This window comes from Apodemus sylvaticus, chromosome 9 (genome assembly GCF_947179515.1).
Source record: "Apodemus sylvaticus chromosome 9, mApoSyl1.1, whole genome shotgun sequence".
NCBI classification, from domain to species: domain Eukaryota; kingdom Metazoa; phylum Chordata; class Mammalia; order Rodentia; family Muridae; genus Apodemus; species Apodemus sylvaticus.
In genome coordinates, this window is record NC_067480.1 from 20,553,692 (window position 1) to 20,573,035 (window position 19,344).

The following is a 19,344-nucleotide window of genomic DNA, read 5'->3' on the forward strand; positions in this document are numbered from 1 at the left end:
TTGGTGTCATCACAGATTGTTTTTTAAATGAGCCAATTCTGAGATTGGTTAATAGACTGCTTTATTTATCCTTTGCTGGTGGTTCACTGGATCTAGCAAAAAGTCATTAAAAGTCAAAAATGGTGGTTACATCTATTAAAAAAAAATCTCATTTTAAGTTGACTGACACTCTTAGGAAAGAAGAGCTTTCCTACCTTTATCAGCAGTTAACCATCAAATGAATGATGGTGCAGGCAAGATGGGTTCCTGGGGGAAGGTGCCCGCTGAAGCTAAAATTCAGTCACTGAAACATACATGGTAGAAGGAGAGAACCACGTCCCCGAGTTGTACTCTAAACACACACACACACACACACACACACAGAGTAAGCAGTTGTCCTGGAGATGCTGTCAGTGGTGATAGGTAAAGTACCTGTTTTGTCGTTTTGGATATTTGTTGTGTTTCTTTTCCTTTTTGGTGACAAGACTCGCTGTGTAGTCCTAACTGTCCTTGAACTAACATAGATATGACTGCCTCTGTCTCCTGAGTGGACTGCCAACCCTAGTAACGTACTTTAATTTATATAAGACCCTAGGTTTGATCCATAGGTAGGGAAGTAGATGGATAGATAGACAGACAGGCAATTTTCTCCTTTACTATTTTCTGCTGTCACTCTTTAGCAGATAATTATCAGGCTTTAGCTTATCTTTGGATTGATTGTATAAGAATGTTTGAAAGGCTGAGTTGAGTTTAATTTTTTTAAGAAATGTTAAATGAATTTTGATTAAAATTTCCAAGACTTTCTGCAATGGATATTAATGTACTTCTGCCATTTGGCACTACATATTTATACAAAGTTTCATTCTCAATATTGATTATTATAAAATCAAAATGCTAACCCTAAAAAGAGTTGAAGATGCTGTATGTTCTACAGAATCAGAAATTCAACCAAGGTTAAGTTTTTATGTAAAAAATAAATGTGCACATCTATCTCCTTATTGTGCAAATTTGATTTTGTTGTTACTGATAAACTTACATGTGTGCCAAAGAATAAATTTATTTTTTTCCAAGTACACAGGAGTTGCTTCTTCTACTAGTGACATTTTAAGACTCCCTATCCAGACTGTATTGGTTCTTTGACCACGTCTTGGCTGGTGATCAGAGAATCAGGCTGTCATGGAACTCACAGTGGTGCCTTGCCACACTGAAGAGTGTCATTCCTGTAATGTCACTGTGAGCTTGGAGGCAGTGATGGGGCTGTGTCCCTCATCTTTGACTAAAGAAGAGCCCCTCTAGTCAAGGCAGCTTCCTGAGCCACCCAGTAATCTAAATTTATTGATTTCTATCGCAGAAACATATCTCAGGATGATCTTAGCTGTATGATTCCAAAGACCTTAGAATGTTCTCCCTGGGTCCTTGGGAGTGGGACATGCAGTGGAGAAGTGCCAGGCCCATTGCAGTTGAATCAAAATAATTGTTTTCTGTGTTTTCCTACCTTGTTTTTGAGTTTGAGTTTTTCAAAGTTATTTCAGGATTTACATGACTATAATGTCAAAGCTAACTAGAAAAAGCCCTCCTTCCTAGCATATAGTCTGCACCTGTCCCTCCATTTCCTTGTGCATGCTGGGCCATCCCTGTGTACCCCTGCGTGTGTTGTGGTCTGTTCCTGTCCCTCTATTTCCTTGTGAGCCATCCCTGTGTGCCCTACATCTGTTATTCACCGTGTCCATTGTCGGCTTTTGCAGATAGAAGCCGAATTCAACTTGCTATAAACCCCTATCTCTACCTTGATGTTTTCATTCTGTTTTCTATAGTGTCTTGTATGTCAGCAACATTGGTTTTCCTCAGTGTATAGACTCCAAGTGTGTGCTGTGTTTTAAGGTGGTGATTCCTAAACTCTTTCTGTTATTATATGACAAAAAAGTCTTATTCATGGGCTCTTTCTTTTTTACTGGTTTGTATTTTGGGATAATCCTAGAATTGAGAGTTGTGGGTCAAAAGATCTTAAATATCTACTTTGACCACCACCAAGTATATTTCCTCCTTTAACAGTTTAGTGTCAGCTGGGCGTGGTGGCGCACGCCTTTAATCCAAGCACTTGGGAGGCAGAGGCAGGTGGATTTCTGAGGTCTACAGAGTGAGTTCCAGGACAGCCAGGGCTACACAGAAAAGAAATCCTGTCTCGAAAAACCAAAAAAAAAAAAAAAAAGGTCTAATTCTCCCATCTACAGAATACAAGAGCCAGGCTCATCTAATATTTAGTGTGTTGACACTTGGAGACAGACAGACAGACCTGAGTAAACTTTTCCTGGTTTGTATGGCAAAAAGCGTGTATATGTGTATATGTGAGTGTGTGCTTATATATATGGAAGCCAGGACTGGGCATCCCATTGTCTTCCATGCGCACATTCTACCTCATGCTTTGGGAATGGTTCCCGTGGTAAACCTGGAGCTCCAGCTTGGCTTCAGGGCCAGGGAGTGAGCTTTAAATGTCACTTGGCTTCTCTCTCTTTCTCTCTGTTGTTAGAATTACAGACATTTACCACTGCACCCAGGTTTTATGTGGGTGCTGGAATCCAGAACTCAGTTCCTCTTATGTGGCAGGTAACTTACCAAGCAAGCTATCTCCCCAGCTTCTGAAATATTCTCTTCACTTGCAGAGTGTTTTAGTTTTTTGGGCTTTTGTTTGTTTTGCAAAAGTTCTGTTCTGTTCTGTTTGGTTTTTCAAGACAAGTTTCTTTGTGTGTAGCCCTGGCTGTCCTGGAACTTATTCTGTAGACCAGGCTGGCCTCAATCTCATAAACATTCGCCTGCTTCTGCCTCTGGGATTAAAGTGCTGGGATTAAAGGCGTGTGAATCACCACCTGGTGTTCTGTACATATTTTATGTTAGATTATTCACGTCTGCTCAGTTTGGGGAATCTACATTAGAAGGGCTTCCAATCCTGTCATTGGGCATAAAAAGTAAGTTTTTTCCCAGTTTATTTTTCATTTTATAATCTCCTTGTGTTTTGCTCTATCAAGGTTTGGTCTGTTTATAGTTACAGTTATTGTTTTTATTGCATTGAGTCATTGTTAGGAAATCATTTCCACTTCAAATCTTTAAAGAGTTTATCCCTGTTTTCTTTCTGCATGTATGAGGGTGTTCTTTCTCAGTTCGATGATTAGGGTTGTATTCCAGTATTATGAAATGCTGGTCCAAGTTCACCTCTTCCCACACGGCTATTTGTCATCCGCACTGTTTCCAGAAAGCAGTCCTCCCACTGTGACCAGAGGCTGTTCTCATCAAAGCCTCCGTGTCCACAGTCACCTAGGTCTGTGCCTGGGTGCCAAGTCCTGGGCCACCAGTCAGTCAATCTTTCTCTATGCTAATGCTTTCCTACTTTCTATCCAGTACTTGGTTTCCTGGTTTTCTGATGCTAATTTGGTGGGGAGTGGGGGTGCACATGTGGTAACCCAAGGTCAGTGTCAGGTGTCTTGTGTTTTCATCTCTTTTTGAGATAGAGTGTCTCACTATACCTAAAGGTTACCAGTTGCCTAGACTGATTAGACACAGGCCTCCCAGGAACCTGGCTTTACCTCCCAGTGCCAGGCCTGTGGAAGTTTATCATCAACTTTATGCTCAAAACTGTTTATCATCAACTTTATGATCAAAACTGCAGTAATTTTAAATTAGAAGGGTTGGTGCATTTCTGATTTAAGCCTTTAGTAGTTTGTATGTGATGGTATTAGCTCATAGTGTACATTTCTCTCCCTTGCTCCTGTGGTGGAATCAAAGCCAGGGTCTGTCTGTGCCTATCAAGTCTTGTCCCACTGAACTATACACTAGCATTATACCCTCTAACTCACAGTTATTAAAGTGGAGGTTGTTGATTTTTAGAGTCTTACTGTTTGTTCCTTGTTACAAATCTGAAGAATTTAATGAACTAGTAATTTCTTGTGTGGTCCAGTATTTTCTGTTTTTCTATAGTGAAGTCTAAGCAGTGGTACAAATACACCTGAAATGGCCCTAGTGTTTGAGCTCTCTCATGGTTGTAATGGGATGAGATATGGTTGTTGAACATTCTAGTTAGATAATATTTCAGAAGAATATGCTGTATCAGAACCATAAATAGGAGGTTTTTGTTATTTTGATCTCTTCTGTTACAGGCCTCAGCAACTGTTCCCATTCCTAAAGAGCACCATCGCTTTGTTATTGGCAAAAATGGAGAGAAACTACAAGACTTAGAACTAAAAACTGCAACCAAAATCCAGATCCCACGCCCAGATGACCCCAGTAATCAGATCAAGATCACTGGCACCAAAGAAGGCATCGAGAAAGCTCGCCATGAGGTCCTCCTAATCTCTGCTGAGCAGGTGAGGCCTCTGAGTGGCCTCTGGCCCTGCTCCCTGCCACCTGCCCTGCAATGAAGCGTGTGGGGGGGGGGGAGGCCTTGACTGCCAGTGACCTGGGCAAGACCTCTCTGCTCCAGGTGCTCTCTCTCATCAGTTCACTCTGTCCTTCCAGGACAAGCGTGCTGTAGAGAGGCTAGAAGTGGAGAAGGCCTTCCACCCCTTCATCGCTGGGCCGTACAATAGACTTGTGGGTGAAATCATGCAGGAGACAGGGACTCGAATCAACATCCCTCCACCCAGTGTTAACCGTACAGAAATCGTCTTCACTGGAGAGAAGGAGCAGCTGGCTCAGGCTGTGGCTCGTATTAAGAAGATTTACGAGGAAAAGGTACAGCGCGGAGGTGGCAGAGCCCATGGACAGGATGGTTAATGGGATTTGAGTGTGGGAATTTGGCTAATAGCACAGTTCACCCTGCACCCTTTTGCCCTTGGACACAAAGCTTGGTATGTGTCTATCTGAGTGTTTATGAATAGTGGCTGGTGGGCACATTTCCTCCTGGCCTACTGGGTGTACTGTAGAGTAGTGTCCTGGTTTTTTATGTGTATATCCTTTCTCAGGTCTGTGACTATACTGGTAGGTTACTACCAGAGGTTTCAACGCACATACTTTTTGAAGTGTTTTTTTAGCTTATTCTGACTTTGAAATATAAAACCTATAGGGTTGGCATATAACTGTAGCAGAGCACTTGTCTAACACTATAAGACACCCAACACTATAAGAAAAATGTAAGGGAACCAACGGAAAGCAGTCAGGTCACTCACTTAGTGACCAGACTCCGGGCAGTCTAGTAACAAGAAGTAGGATTTCCGGGAAGGCTGGTTCTAACTTCACTTACTGAGAACCACTTCTCAGTCCCCTTCGGACTTGGTTGGCAGTGATGGATGGACTGTCTGTCCATGCTGCCCATGCCCAGATCTTCCCTGCTTATTACTGCCTTATACTGCTCTTACAGAAAAAGAAGACTACAACCATTGCGGTGGAGGTGAAGAAATCTCAACACAAGTATGTTATCGGGCCAAAGGGCAATTCACTGCAAGAGATCCTGGAAAGAACTGGAGTTTCTGTTGAGATCCCGCCCTCTGACAGCATCTCTGAGACTGTGATACTTAGAGGCGAGCCTGAAAAGTTGGGACAGGCATTGACTGAAGTCTATGCCAAGGTATCTTCCTCTAAGATTAAAGTGTGTTCTGATAATTCCTTGGAGCCCACTATGGATTAGCTCTTTGTTGTAATATCTTGGATATTCCAGGCACACTGAAATGTGCCCAGTTGTTTATGTGAGAGTGCGTGTGTATATACTAGTGCATGTGTGTTGGTGTACATAAAAGCCAGAAGACAATCTTGGGTGTCACCACTCAGGAAGTCCTTTCCACCCTGTGTTTTTGAAACAGTCTCTTGACATAGAGCTTCCCAAGTGAGCTGGGCTGGGCTGGGCTGGCAGGCTCCAGGATAGTCTGCCTCTCCGGGAATGAGGTACAAGGATGCATTGCCACATCCAGCTATGGGGGTCAGAACCAGGTCCCAGAGCTCACACAAGTACTTCACTGAGCTGCGTCCCAGTCCCACCTATATACTATTAAATGAGGAATTTGGGGTTGTTTTCGTGTTCGTGTTCGTGTGTGTGTGTGTGTGTGTGTGTGTGTGTGTGTGTGTTTGTTTTAATAAAATTGACTTGTTAAACCAGGCTTTCCTCAAACCACCTAGAAATCTACCTGCCTCAGTGTCATTAGTACTAGGATTAAAGCAATATACTATCATACCTGGTTTGATGTTTGTTTTATCATAAACTCGGAACTCTACAAACCCACAAGTGTGTTTCTGTTATTTTTTCCCCCCTAGGCCAACAGTTTTACAGTCTCCTCCGTCTCTGCCCCTTCCTGGCTTCACCGGTTCATCATTGGTAAGAAAGGGCAGAACCTGGCCAAAATCACTCAGCAAATGCCAAAGGTAGGGAAATGTTTTCAATCTGGTATCTTGAGATTGCCTGACATTGTTTCGTTTTTGCTGTTTGTCATGTGAATGCTTTGAAGATGTAGAGCAGTGTCAGGCTTCGGTTATCCTGTGTATATAGTCACCTTCCGTAAGTAACTATGGAAGAGTGTTATAAAAGGTTTTTTGATCTTTGTAATCAGAGAGGGTTTTTCATTAATAGGTTTAATAAATGTCTTAACTGTGAATTTAGTAATTACAGTATAATGACTTCATGGTAATTTGAGGAGGTCACTTGGAAAGGGGCTGAGTTGTTTGTAACCAGCCTTCTCATACTCTGTGTTGTTCTTCCAAGGCTTCAGCGGAGAGACCACTGTCACTCTGATTCCTATTTGTTGACATTAGTGTTGTCTGGCTCGCTTGTCATTTCAGGTTTTCCAGCCTTAGAATTACTAACGATTCCCTTACATGCAGGCACACTGCTCCCCCTTGCCAGCTACCTTACCTTTGAATGAAAGAAACAAGCGTGACCCTGGCCTGTTCGTGTGAAAAGTGACTTTTACTCAGTTGCATTGTTTTTAAACTTTTTGTCCTTGGGCTGAATAAATACTTAGCCACTAAAGCCTTTGCTGAGAAAGCGTGAAGACTAGAGTTTGGATCCTCAGAGCTTGTATTAACACCAAGTGTGTGGCAGGCAGCCTACCTGTAATTCTAATCTCAGACCGTAGAAACAGTCCTCTGGGTTTAGCTGAGGGAACCTGCCTCTTGAATAACCAGTTTAGCTTCCTACAGACAGACAGGCACATGGGTTTACACACACAAATGAAAAAGAAAAAAAATATTGTCCGTCTGTCTTACTCTATACAGTCAGGGCAAAGTCTGCCTTCCAAAAGGGAAGACAGTTCCTGAGAGCATGAACAGTGGTGATGTCGGTCCATGAATGGCTTCCCAGCTCCTATTCTCAGCAAAAAGAAAGTGTGTCCGACTGCAGGCCGTGATATTCAGTGCCATCCTCCAGCCCTTCCCTTCAGCTCTGTGTGGTATTGGTGGATGAGACTCTCCCTACCTGTGTAGTTACGTAGCAGCAGCTGTGGTATTTCCCTTTGGCTATGCCTTCCCTCCTTTTGGTCTGATAGGTTCACATTGAGTTCACAGAAGGTGAGGACAAGATCACCCTGGAGGGCCCCACAGAGGATGTGAGTGTAGCCCAAGAGCAGATTGAAGGAATGGTCAAAGACCTGGTAAGTGCCCTCTAATCAGGACATTGTGCTAACTGCAAGGGAAGCTCTGGTAGGGTGGGACAGGTAGAAATCTTGTCATTCGGGTCTTATGTGAGTGGTCATAGAAACAGAAGAGTAGCCTTGTTGAGTGTAATAGGTTCTGAAACAGAAGTTACCTGAGGCCCCAGAGTTCCAGGTAAAGGAAACTATTTTGAGGTTGGGACCTTTGATGGTGACAGGAGGACAGTTTTACATCAGTTCCTGGTCCTTGAGATAGAAGGGTTAAGTCCTGCCAGGTGGTGGTTGGTAGTGACCCACCCCTTCGATCCCGGCACTCAGGAGTGAGGAGCAGGTGGATCTCTGAGTTTGGGGACAAGTCTGGGCCACAGAGCAAGTTCCAGCACAGCCAGGACTGCACAAAGAAACCCAGTCTCCAAAAAGAAAGGAAGGATGAGTCCGGTGTCTTCTAAATTTCTAAATGGCCAGGCATATCTTGGAACTAGAAGCATTCGTCTGTTGATGTCTGCTCCTCCCTTATAGATTAACCGGATGGACTATGTAGAGATCAACATTGACCATAAATTCCACAGACACCTCATTGGAAAGAGCGGAGCCAACAGTGAGTAAGGGGGCTGGCAGGGTGGCAGGTCAATACCCTGCAACCCTGGGGAGAGCCTCTCTGAGGCCCTTGATGACATTCTTGCTTTGGCCTTCTGAGTGCTGAGCAGATGGGCCAGACAAGGACTACTGTCATAGACATTGATGCAGCTTCCTCCCCTTCCTAAAAAGGCCACTTTCCTTTCCCCCTTTGACTAAGGCAAATTGTCACTTTTAGAAACCAGCTCTCCCCGGCTGAAAATTGTATCTTTACTACGTTCCATCCCTCCTGCTACTCTTAGCCCACTGGTGTTTGCAGGGCTCTTGCAGTTTCCTTCCAGACGTGTGGCCACGTCCGTGGATTCAGCAGACTGCTGTTAAGTGACTAGTCAGATACTATCTCAAGGTAGGGTTGTGATTTGTTACTTCAGACTGCAGGAACAGCAAAAGAATGCACTGTCTTGAGTAATGTTTTAAGTGAGCCGGTTCCCCTCTCCCTCTCCTTCTTCTCCCCTCCACCCCTTCAGGTTGAGTGCTAGAAATTAAATCCAGCCCCTGGGAAGTGTTAGGCCAAGGAGTCCTTCACCCACAGACAGGGCATCTGCACCTAGATAGGCTATCATATAGCCTAACTGAATTGTTGGCCCTCTGGCCCCGGAGTCCCAAGAGCTGGGGTTATACTGTATGTCACAGCTCGGGAGTCCCAAGAACTGGGATTATACTGTATATCACGGCTCGGGAGTCCCAAGAACTGGGATTATACTGTGTGTCACGGCTTGGGAGTCCCAAGAGCTGGGATTATACTGTATATCACGGCTTGGGAGTCCCAAGAGCTGGGATTATACTGTATGTCACGGCTCAGGAGTCCCAAGAGCTGGAATTATACTGTATATCACGGCTCGGGAGTCCCAAGAGCTGGGGTTATACTGTGTGTCACGGCTCGGGAGTCCCAAGAGCTGGGATTATACTGTGTGTCACGGCTCGGGAGTCCCAAGAGCTGGGGTTATACTGTGTGTCATGGCTCGGGAGTCCCAAGAGCTGGGATTATACTGTGTGTCACGGCTCGGGAGTCCCAAGAGCTGGGATTATACTGTGTGTCATGGCTCGGGAGTCCCAAGAGCTGGGATTATACTGTGTGTCATGGCTCGGGAGTCCCAAGAGCTGGGGTTATACTGTATGTCACGGCTCGGGAGTCCCAAGGGCCGGGGTTATACTGTGTGTCACGGCTCCGCTCCTTAGGTCTTCCTTTCCTGTGTGGCTGTACTTTTGCATGTTCTTGAAACAACTCTATGCTATAGAGTTTCAACAGATCATTTTGCAATTTGTAATGACTTGCCCCCATGTTTTATGTTTTTGTTGCTTGCAAATATAAGCCTCTTTGCTCCACAGTCATCTGTTAAAGATGCATCTTCTGACACTAGTCTTATATCTGTGCCATTTTCAGACTGGTAATTTCCTAGCAATGTGACCTCAGTTGGCACATATTTCACAGGCAGCTTGAATCTTATATATATACACCATCAACTTGCTTTTATGATTTTCCTTTTTACTTTTGTTAACTATAGAGTTTACTTAATAGATAAAAAGTATTGTCGTACAATTCTACTTACTAGGAATCACAGAACTGTAGCATGGTCAAAGTACTGTGTTCTACCAGTTACAAACCCTCATTTTCTCCCATAATCTGAACTGTGCTGCTGACTCCCCAACCCACCTCTGCCCCTCACTCGAGGACAGCTGGTCATGTCGGTCCTACCAGGGTCCCTCCTGACCATCTACTGTTCACCGAGCCCATCTTGGGCTTCACTTTTCCTGACTGTCCAATGGACAGACAGGTCACCATGTTCTGTCCAGAGAAAGTGAAGGGAGGAGGTTTTGCAGAAGGCACTGAAGCACTGAGTTTGGGCTAACACTTACCCAGGAGTCATTGAACAGCAGCACAGTCTCCTAGTATACTACTCCCCAAAGCCATGATCCCTTGATGGTGCCCAGAGCAATTTTAAATGTACACCTTTGACTCCAGCACTCAAGAGGATAGAGGCAGTCAGATCTCTGAGTTGGAGGCCAGCCAAGGCTATTTAATGAGACCTTGACTTTGCCAGGGTGAATTGGGTCCCTAGAGTGGCTGTGTACTTATTTAATGCATGTATTTTAGTTTCCAGTTTTACTTGCATATTAGTACCTGGTATAGTTTAGATATTCTGAGACCCTGTGACTGCTCAGGACCATCTATGTTTTGTACTAACTGATACTGGTCATCACTCAGTCATTCAAAGCTGGAAGACCAGTGCCCTAGAAACTTCACAATTGGTGAAGCACACGGCTAGGTTTTAGTTTGTTTATTAAAAATTCATACTGTTGTTTTGACTAGTGGGCATATTAAAGTTTGATCCTCATCCTCTTGGCTGTTAGTCATTAGTATACCACCATTCCTTTTATGTTCAAGATGTATTTCTTTTTGTCCTAAGTCAACAGAATCAAAGACCAGTATAAAGTGTCTGTGCGCATCCCCCCTGACAGCGAAAAGAGTAACCTGATCCGAATTGAGGGAGACCCACAGGGTGTGCAGCAGGCTAAGCGGGAGCTGCTGGAGCTTGCTTCTCGCATGGTAAGCCAAATGCCCAGGCCCTGCCCAAGAGGTGCCGGCTGGGGCCTGTTGGCTGCTTCTGACGAAAAGTGTTGCTGTAATCGTGGCCCTGGAGCATGGACTTCTCCAAAGCACATCTTATTGACAACCTGGAGCTGTGTTTCTTCTGCTGTCCTCTCCAGACCACTTGTTGCTCTTACTCTCAAGTGCTAGACGACAACTAGAGAACCCATATCCCTGGCTACAACTTCACAGATGGACTGTCATTTCTAGACTTTAAAAGTCACCAGGAGCTGGGTGGTGGTGTGGCACACGCCTGTAATCCCAGCACTCTGGGAGGCAGAGGCAGGTAGATTTCTGAGTTTGAGGCCAACCTGGTCTACAGAGTGAGCTCCAGGACAGCCAGGGCTACACAGAGAAACTCTGTCTCAAAAAAAAAAAAAACAAAACAAAAAAAAAACAAATCCAAAAAAAAGAAAAAGAAGTCTCCAGGAGGTGACTCTCTTGTGTGGCCAGACTTGAGAGTCACTGCAATCCCCCTATGTGCCTGGGACCTCCAGTAATGAGCTCCATGCTTAGCTGAGCCAGACCACTTTACTAATCAAACACAGCAGTCATGCTGCAGTGATTCCTGACTGGGCCCACATGAAAGTCACTGGCAGCCTTCAACAGTCCAAAAAAGTTGATTAGGACCTGATAATTAGTTCCAGTTCATGTTCTGACCTTTTTCCCCATGCTAAGACCCTCAAATTGGAAGAAATGTTTTGTTTTTTGTTTTGTTTTATTTTAAATAATTTATTTAGTATGTCTGTGTGAGGGCGTTGGATCTCCTGGAAAATAAGTTACAGACAGTTGTGAGCTACCATGTGGTTACTGGGAGTTGAACTCAGGTCTTCTGGAAAAGCAGCCAGGTCTCTTGACCGCTGAGCTATCTCTCTAGCCCTGGAAAATATGTTTGTTTGTTGTTGTTGTTGTTGTTTTTTTTGTTTTTTTTTTTTTTATTATATGTAAGTACACTGTAGCTGTCTTCAGATGCCAGAAGAGGGAGTCAGATCTCTTTAGGAATGGTTGTGAACCACCATGTGGATGCTGGGATTTGAACTCATGACCTTTGGAAGAGCAGTCAGTGCTCCTACCCGCTGAGCCATCTCTCCAGCCCCGGAAGATATGTTTTATGGGAGGAATTTTACTCTTTTTTTTTTTTTTTTTTTTTTTTACCGTAATCCAAGGTGAGGTCCAGCCTTCGGCTGTCCTCTGACTGTCCCTGAAATTATTCTCCAGGCCGGGGTCTGCTTTGTTATCACTGGCCTCTTGTCCTTCGGTGCCTTACCTCGGAGAGTCTTCAGCCCATACTGATTGATGGCTGTCATCACATACCGGTCTGATAACAGACCAGTCTGATCCACCGGAACTCTTGAAAATGTTTTATGGGTGTTCTTCCTGGATTCCATCTCTACCTGTTGTTCTTTCTTCTGGCATTTCAGTGGGGACAGTGGGGGGGCATTGAGACAGGTGTGGTTCCATGCCCTGTAGTGAGCCATTCCTTTCTGATTATCCCAGTAGGAAATGTAGTCCAAACCCATTATAATCAGGGTGTTTCACTGCTGTTGGGTGTTGAACTTGTTCTGGTGGGAACTAGTGCTGCTTGCTCAGTTTTAGTGGTTAATGCGGCTGTGGCTGCACTTAGAAGAGCTTCGCAGTCCGTTCTTTTACTTACTGTACTGTGTTCAAGAAAATAGTCACCTCAAGTGTAATGTAATGTGGCGAGATTGAGCAGGTACCCTAGGGTGGGCACTCTGACTGTTATAGACAGCTGCTTGGGCGCCACCTCACATGGCCCATGGTGATGAGGTGTTTGTAGCCTTTCTTGTGGTGAATGGCATTGTTCACTTTATTTTAGGAAAATGAGCGCACCAAGGATCTAATCATTGAGCAAAGATTTCATCGCACAATCATTGGGCAGAAAGGTGAACGGATTCGAGAAATTCGTGACAAATTCCCAGAGGTAAAGCTAGCCACTCCTTTTCCTCCCCGCTTTCTCCTTCCCTCCCTCCCTCCCTCCCTCCCTTCCATTTGTTTCTTTTTCTTGGTATTGGGAATAAAACCCCCAGGACTTTGTGTATGCAGTAAGTTCTCTGCCTCTGAACTACCTGCCAGCCCCAAAAGCATTCTCTAACTTCTAGAAGTGATAATAATTTTCACTTGGGGTATTTTCATTATTTCACTTTTAAAAACATATGCTCATAGGCACACAGAACCACAGCCAGTGTATGGATCGTGCTCTGGGAGCAACTTTCAGAAGTTAGTTCTCTTCTATGTGAGTTCTGAATTCAGGTCACCAGGATCCTTGGCAAACACCCTTACCCACTGATCTATCTTGCTGCCCAAAAACTTAGTCTTAGAATAATTGTGCACTGTCTTCCAATGATTTGTTTTAGGTTATCATCAATTTTCCAGACCCAGCACAAAAAAGTGATATTGTGCAACTCAGAGGCCCCAAGAATGAGGTGGAAAAATGCACTAAGTACATGCAGAAAATGGTTGCAGACCTGGTAGGTGATTTCAAGCACCCTCCGGGGTTGGGAGCAGGGACTCCCACAGGTTCTCGAGTACCTGCAGGACCTCTGCACTAAGGGTAATCCACTGTCTCAGGGGCTTAGAACAAAGAAGTGGTAGCACCTCTCTCAGGACCGTGATGTCTCGCTTACACTGTCCTAATGATCAACTAGTATGTGGGAGATTCCTGTTTACCATACCCCCCCCCACCCTTTTTTATTTTCCTGGTAAGGAAAGAGATAACACGGGTGAGGAGAGAGTAATTTACTCAATTGACTATTTTCTTCAAAAATTGAACTGGGAAGGGCGGCATAATTGTACAGATCTATAATCCTAGCCTGTAGAAGCAGGAGTAAGTTGAATTAAGGGCTGTGCTGGCCTACATAGTAAGAACCTGACTTCAAAGCAAGGGAGAAAAAAAAACAATTCTTAAAAAAAATAAAAATTTAAACCGGGCAGTGGTGGCGCATGCCTTTAATCCTAGCACTTGGGAGTCAGAGGCAGGTAGATTTCTGAGTTCAAGGCCAACCTGGTCTACAGAGTGAGTTCCAGGACAGCCAGGACTGTACAGAGAAACTCTGTCTCAGAAAACATAAATAAATAAATAAATAAATAAATAAATAAATAAATAAATAAATAAATAAATAAATAAGTTTAAAGCTGAGAGGTTTGGAAAGTATGAAAAAGGAGTTGATGGAAAACACAGATTACCGTGGTTCCTGGCCTCGCAGGGTTCCATCGTAGTTTCCGCCTCCCCTGAGAGGCATCACTGAACCATACCATGAAGCTACTGCGGCTGGGGCTGGGGCTGGGGCTGGGGCTTCTATGGTACCAGGGCCTACAGGCCTTGGAGTCTATTTTTGAGCCCCTCCCACGGCCAGAATGTTGTTCTTTGAAGCTATATTTAGTCTATATTAAAGAGCTCCAAATTCTTTGGCCAGCCATTTCCATAGAACTTTCTGGATGTTTTCTATAAATTGATATGCCAAATTAATTGAATGATACAACTCTTTCCTCATGATAGTCAAGTAGGTGGGGAGAAAAGTAGGCTGTCTGTCTGGTGGTATGCATGCACTTACACAGCTTTCGGGGTAAAGGGAGACTTGACTCTGACATGAATCCTCTTGTTTTTAAGGTGGAAAATAGCTATTCAATTTCTGTACCGATCTTCAAACAGTTTCACAAGAATATCATTGGGAAAGGAGGCGCAAACATTAAAAAGGTGATTGGGTCATCATGCCCCAGCCCTTGAAGCCTTTGTGGATTCAAAAGAGGAGCTGGGCTCCTCTTCCTTTCTAGCCCTGTGCTCAAATATGTCTACTATAGGAAAATTCTTTATCTTCTTAATAATGCCTCTCCTTTAGATTCGTGAAGAGAGCAACACCAAGATTGACCTTCCTGCAGAGAACAGCAACTCTGAGACCATTATTATCACTGGCAAGCGAGCCAACTGTGAAGCTGCCCGGAGCCGGATTCTCTCTATCCAGAAAGATCTGGTAATAGGACAAGTTCTTGACGGGCTTCTTGTCCTCTTGTTTGTGATGTTTCTAGCAGAGTCTTCCAGGCTCATTTAAAAAAGAGAGAGACAGACAGACAGACTTGGGCTTTAAGCCTGGGAATGTCGTCAAGTGCTCAGGAGCTCTCCACTTGTCCTCCTCGGTCGTTCCTGCTGGGCACAGCACCAGTGATGCCACCTGTCCTCATGCCTGACCCGGCGCTAGCTTGTTAGGTTTTGTTCATTTTATACTGCTTGAACATCATTTCTGGGGCTGGAGAGAAATGGCTGAGTAGGTAAAGTGCTTGCTAAGCAAACTTAATGACATGATTGCAGAACCTCAGAAATCACATGAAGCCAGGTTCTTCACATCTGCAATGCAGTATGTGTGCATGCATTGAGATGGGACTGGAGACGAGAATCGAATCCCCAGAGTCTCGCAGACGAGCTAGCCTAGCATATGCCGTGGATAAAATAAGAGGCCCTGTTGCTAACAAGGTGGCAGATAGCAATGCACACCCCAGTAGACTGTCCTCTGCCCTCCACATGTGCCTACACGCACTCACACAAAAGGATTTTTTTAAAGGAAAGCAAATTATAATTCAAGTGCATACTGAATTTTGTTTTAACTTTTTAAAAATTAACACACATGGAAGATGGGGAGAGGTTGTGGGTCTTAGGAGGGGGGATATCGGGAAAGGTTTTAACCATTGGCAAGTAAATGAAGACGATATTCAATAAAAAAATTAATTAATTAAAAAATTAACACACAGTAAGCTATACATGTTTACGTTGTGCAGCTTGATAACCTTTCTATTTATACAGTCCTGGCATCATCCTGTCTGACTTTCCTGTCCATGGTCTAAAGGGAAGCTTTCCTAGTATGCTCTGTAGGCCCAGCTGCTGACCTCTGCCCAGCACATCTCGGCATGTCTCCCCCAGTCCTATTTGTTCAAAGACATTCAAGCCGTAGGTGCATTCTTTCCTTCAGGCCTTTGTTACCACACAACAGAGTGATTTCTTCTCGATGTTCCTATTTGATTTCAGGCCAACATAGCTGAGGTAGAAGTCTCAATCCCTGCCAAACTACACAACTCTCTCATTGGCACAAAGGGCCGTCTGATCCGCTCCATCATGGAGGAATGTGGTGGCGTCCATATTCACTTTCCTGTGGAAGGTTCTGGAAGTGACACTGTTGTCATCAGGGGTCCTTCCTCAGATGTAGAGAAGGCCAAGAAGCAGCTCCTGCACCTGGCTGAGGAGAAGGTGAGCACTGCCGATGCTTCTTTCTTGGTTTGGAAACCTTCAGTGCTCTTCCTTTGGGGAAAGTCTGAAACAGCTTTACAGGCCCTGACCAAGCTCTGGGTTGTGATCAAGACAGTCCTCTGACCTCTGCTGCCATCAGTGTGTTGAGCACTCCCTCCTTCCAAAGATCTTCCGTTGAACTTCCTTGGCCATTCTGCTAATCCCCTTTGGGCTGATGGGGTAATCCCACCATTTCTGGAGGCAGAGGCAAGCACATCCCTGAGTTCCAGGCCAGTAAAGGGCACATAGTGAGACCTGTCTCAAAAAAAAACTAGGCAAAGTCTTATGGATCTGAATATAGACTCTTCTGCTTGGACAGCACCATAGGCTTGGGGTGGCCAGCCTTCCAGGAAACTTAGGTGTCATATGACAGGGAATCCTTCAAGTTTGATCTCTTTGGTTTTTAACTTTTTTTTTTTTTTAATTATTGGGGTGATCGACAGAATAGAAATAGTTTGGTTAAGTGCATGCTTCTCTTAGTTGCTGAACTAGACTTCAGGTCCCAGCATCCATGTCATTGGGTGGCTCACAAGCTGCTGAATATCCAACACCATCTTCTGGCCTCTGTGGGCAACTGCATACATGTACACACATATATGCAGAGATGCTTCTTTTTTAATCTAAAAGGGAATTTTTCTTAGGGATTAAGGAGATGACTTCCCATACAACCATGGGGATTAGAGTTTGGATCCTCCGAACCCATGTTAAAGCCAGGTGGACATGGTAGCCCATCTGCAATCTAACTCTTGAGGCTGAGGCATCCAGAGAGGACAGCTAGCACACCGTCCCACCATTCTTGCTAGCAGAGATAGCAAGCTCCAGATTCAAACAGATCCTGTTAGTATAGAGTGGAGGTGACCAAGGAAGGCAGATGGAGTTGATGTTGAGCAGCACCATCACCACACACACACTAACATTTTTATTAAAAATTGCTTAGGCTGTTTTCTACGTGGGCTGAGCTGTTATTTTTTAGTGATACTATAAATGAAAAATATCAATTTCCTATGGTTAGCATATAGAAGCATATACTACACACACACAGAGAGAGAGAGAGAGAGAGAGAGAGAGAGAGAGAGAGAGAGAGAGAGAGAGAGAGAGAATAATTATGCAATCCCATAACATCTTTGTACATTTTGTCTTATATGTAAAGCTCACATGTCTGTAAGTAGGCACGTGTGTTCTAGCGTCGAGTGGAAGAGGTAAGGGCAGCCTGCGTCACTGACATTCGGTGTGCTCTGCCATGGGTCTTTTGTAGCTTCTTGCCAACATACAGATGTTCCCTTTTCTTCTGAGCTTGAGACTGTTTGAGGAGTCGGGGTTTTGCCAGGCGCTTGGTCTGGACACACTGGCAGAGCCGGGCTCTGTATCCTGTTCACTTTTGTTTGTTTGTGAATGTTTACACAACCTCTTGGTTTTGCTGAATTCACCTAGTTGATTTACTTCTGTGGTGTAACAGGCCCAAACTTAAGATGCTTCTACCACAGCCTCTTTTACTGAAGTTTGCAGATGATCTTATCTAAGGACTGATAGACCTTTATGGTAGTATTTGGTGAAACCAATTAACAAAAATTAAGTTCTTCAAATTGTGTACACTACTCAGTCTCCTCTTCTTGCATGTTCTTCATGCTGCGGGTCAGATGACATCCAGGGTTAGTCAGGCTGGCCCTACAGATCCTCTATTTTCTCTAATGCGTACCAGGACGCCTGTAAGGAGGTCACACGGCGTCCAGCTTTTGCTGTGCCCTGCTTTCTTGGTGGGAAACAAGGGCGTTATGCTACCGTGGGTGAGGGCAGTCTCAGCTGCAGCCTTTAAGGCTGGTGGCTCTCCATCCATGTTGTGTGCTGGCTGCTCTGTAGTCCTGGGAAGGAACAGGGCCGGCCCATGGAATACCTGATGTGTGTTTGAGAAAGTGGGAGAGCTACAGCCTGGTAGACCCTGCTCTCCTCAGGGCAGGCACTCTGCCAGTTTGCCACCACACATTGGCAAGCCTCTAGTGTGTAACAAATGGCTTGGAGAAGTTTAGTCATTGCTGATAAATATCAGAACCGGGGTAATCTCTGCATCTTTCTCATGTCTGGACAAAAAAATGACAGTCTTGTCTGGGTGTTACCATTTGAGGTAAAAGGTGTGATGATTCCATGGGATGTGGGACATTGAAAAGACGCAGGACACCTATTTCTCGGCACTTGTATTCACACACTGTGGTCTGGGCAGGCTGTGTGGGGCAAACATACATGAAGTTTCTTTCTGCAGCAAACCAAGAGTTTTACTGTGGACATCCGAGCCAAGCCAGAATACCACAAATTCCTCATTGGTAAAGGGGGAGGCAAAATCCGCAAGGTACGTGACAGTACTGGAGCCCGCATCATATTTCCGGCTGCCGAGGACAAGGACCAGGACCTGATCACAATCATAGGAAAGGAGGATGCGGTCCGTGAGGCCCAGAAGGAGCTGGAAGCGTTGATCCAGAACCTGGTAGGTAGCAAGCCGAGAGTGCTGCTCGTGCCATTGATAGAGTGGGTCTTCTCCAGCTCCTCCTTTCCACATTACAGGATAATGTGGTTGAAGACTGCATGCTGGTGGACCCTAAACACCACCGCCATTTTGTCATCCGAAGAGGGCAGGTGTTACGAGAGATTGCTGAAGAGTATGGTGGGGTGATGGTCAGCTTCCCGCGCTCTGGCACACAGAGTGACAAAGTCACTCTCAAGGGTGCTAAGGACTGTGTGGAGGCAGCCAAGAAACGCATTCAGGAAATCATTGAGGATCTGGTGAGTGTCCAAGGGGCTCTGATGGATCACCATTGTGTGTCAGAGTGAGTCCATAGAACAGTCCCATGAAAGCAGCAAGACTGCCGTGTGTCCCCTCTTCCACATCCTCATGGTCTTCCTTGCAAGGCCTTATGCCTTCTGCTAATAATCTGGTGCAGCATCACTAAGTCTAAGGCTCTGACAGCCCAAGGTCTTGGCTAGTCCCACCAGTAGCCAGTCCCATGGGCACCTTGTACAGTGAGGCAGCACTTGGATGTAAAGCAGGTATTCTCTATCCAATCTGTGTAATAAAAACTGTGCTGTAGGTTGTGGGTATCTTTTTCACTAGAGCCCACTACAGGAGACCTGTCCCTCTGCCCCGTGTACCCCTCCATCTGGTCCATGCTGGCATCTCTAGGTTCACTTTATTAAAGGTTATGGAACTAGGGAGGAAGGGAGGATGGTGGTAAGGAGATGTTATTATTGACTTGTAGAATTTGACCTTTGCTTGCTCTTGTGCCCATTTTCAG

At 44.9% G+C, this 19,344-nt stretch overlaps 1 protein-coding gene across 3 annotated transcripts in view; it reads left to right on the forward strand.

Annotated features, from left to right (window-relative positions):
* Hdlbp (high density lipoprotein binding protein) overlaps window positions 1–19,344 on the forward strand; it is a 70,011-nt gene that overhangs the window by 40,207 nt on the left and 10,460 nt on the right. For all 3 annotated transcript variants that reach the window (XM_052192441.1, XM_052192442.1, XM_052192439.1), the window contains exons 6-19: window positions 4,128–4,334; window positions 4,486–4,701; window positions 5,327–5,533; window positions 6,214–6,321; window positions 7,440–7,544; window positions 8,064–8,142; window positions 10,589–10,728; window positions 12,608–12,712; window positions 13,146–13,259; window positions 14,399–14,485; window positions 14,628–14,759; window positions 15,806–16,024; window positions 18,318–18,539; window positions 18,617–18,835. In XM_052192441.1, the coding sequence (XP_052048401.1) occupies window positions 4,128–4,334; window positions 4,486–4,701; window positions 5,327–5,533; window positions 6,214–6,321; window positions 7,440–7,544; window positions 8,064–8,142; window positions 10,589–10,728; window positions 12,608–12,712; window positions 13,146–13,259; window positions 14,399–14,485; window positions 14,628–14,759; window positions 15,806–16,024; window positions 18,318–18,539; window positions 18,617–18,835 (2,160 nt within the window). The remainder of the gene's footprint in view (window positions 1–4,127; window positions 4,335–4,485; window positions 4,702–5,326; window positions 5,534–6,213; window positions 6,322–7,439; window positions 7,545–8,063; window positions 8,143–10,588; window positions 10,729–12,607; window positions 12,713–13,145; window positions 13,260–14,398; window positions 14,486–14,627; window positions 14,760–15,805; window positions 16,025–18,317; window positions 18,540–18,616; window positions 18,836–19,344) is intronic.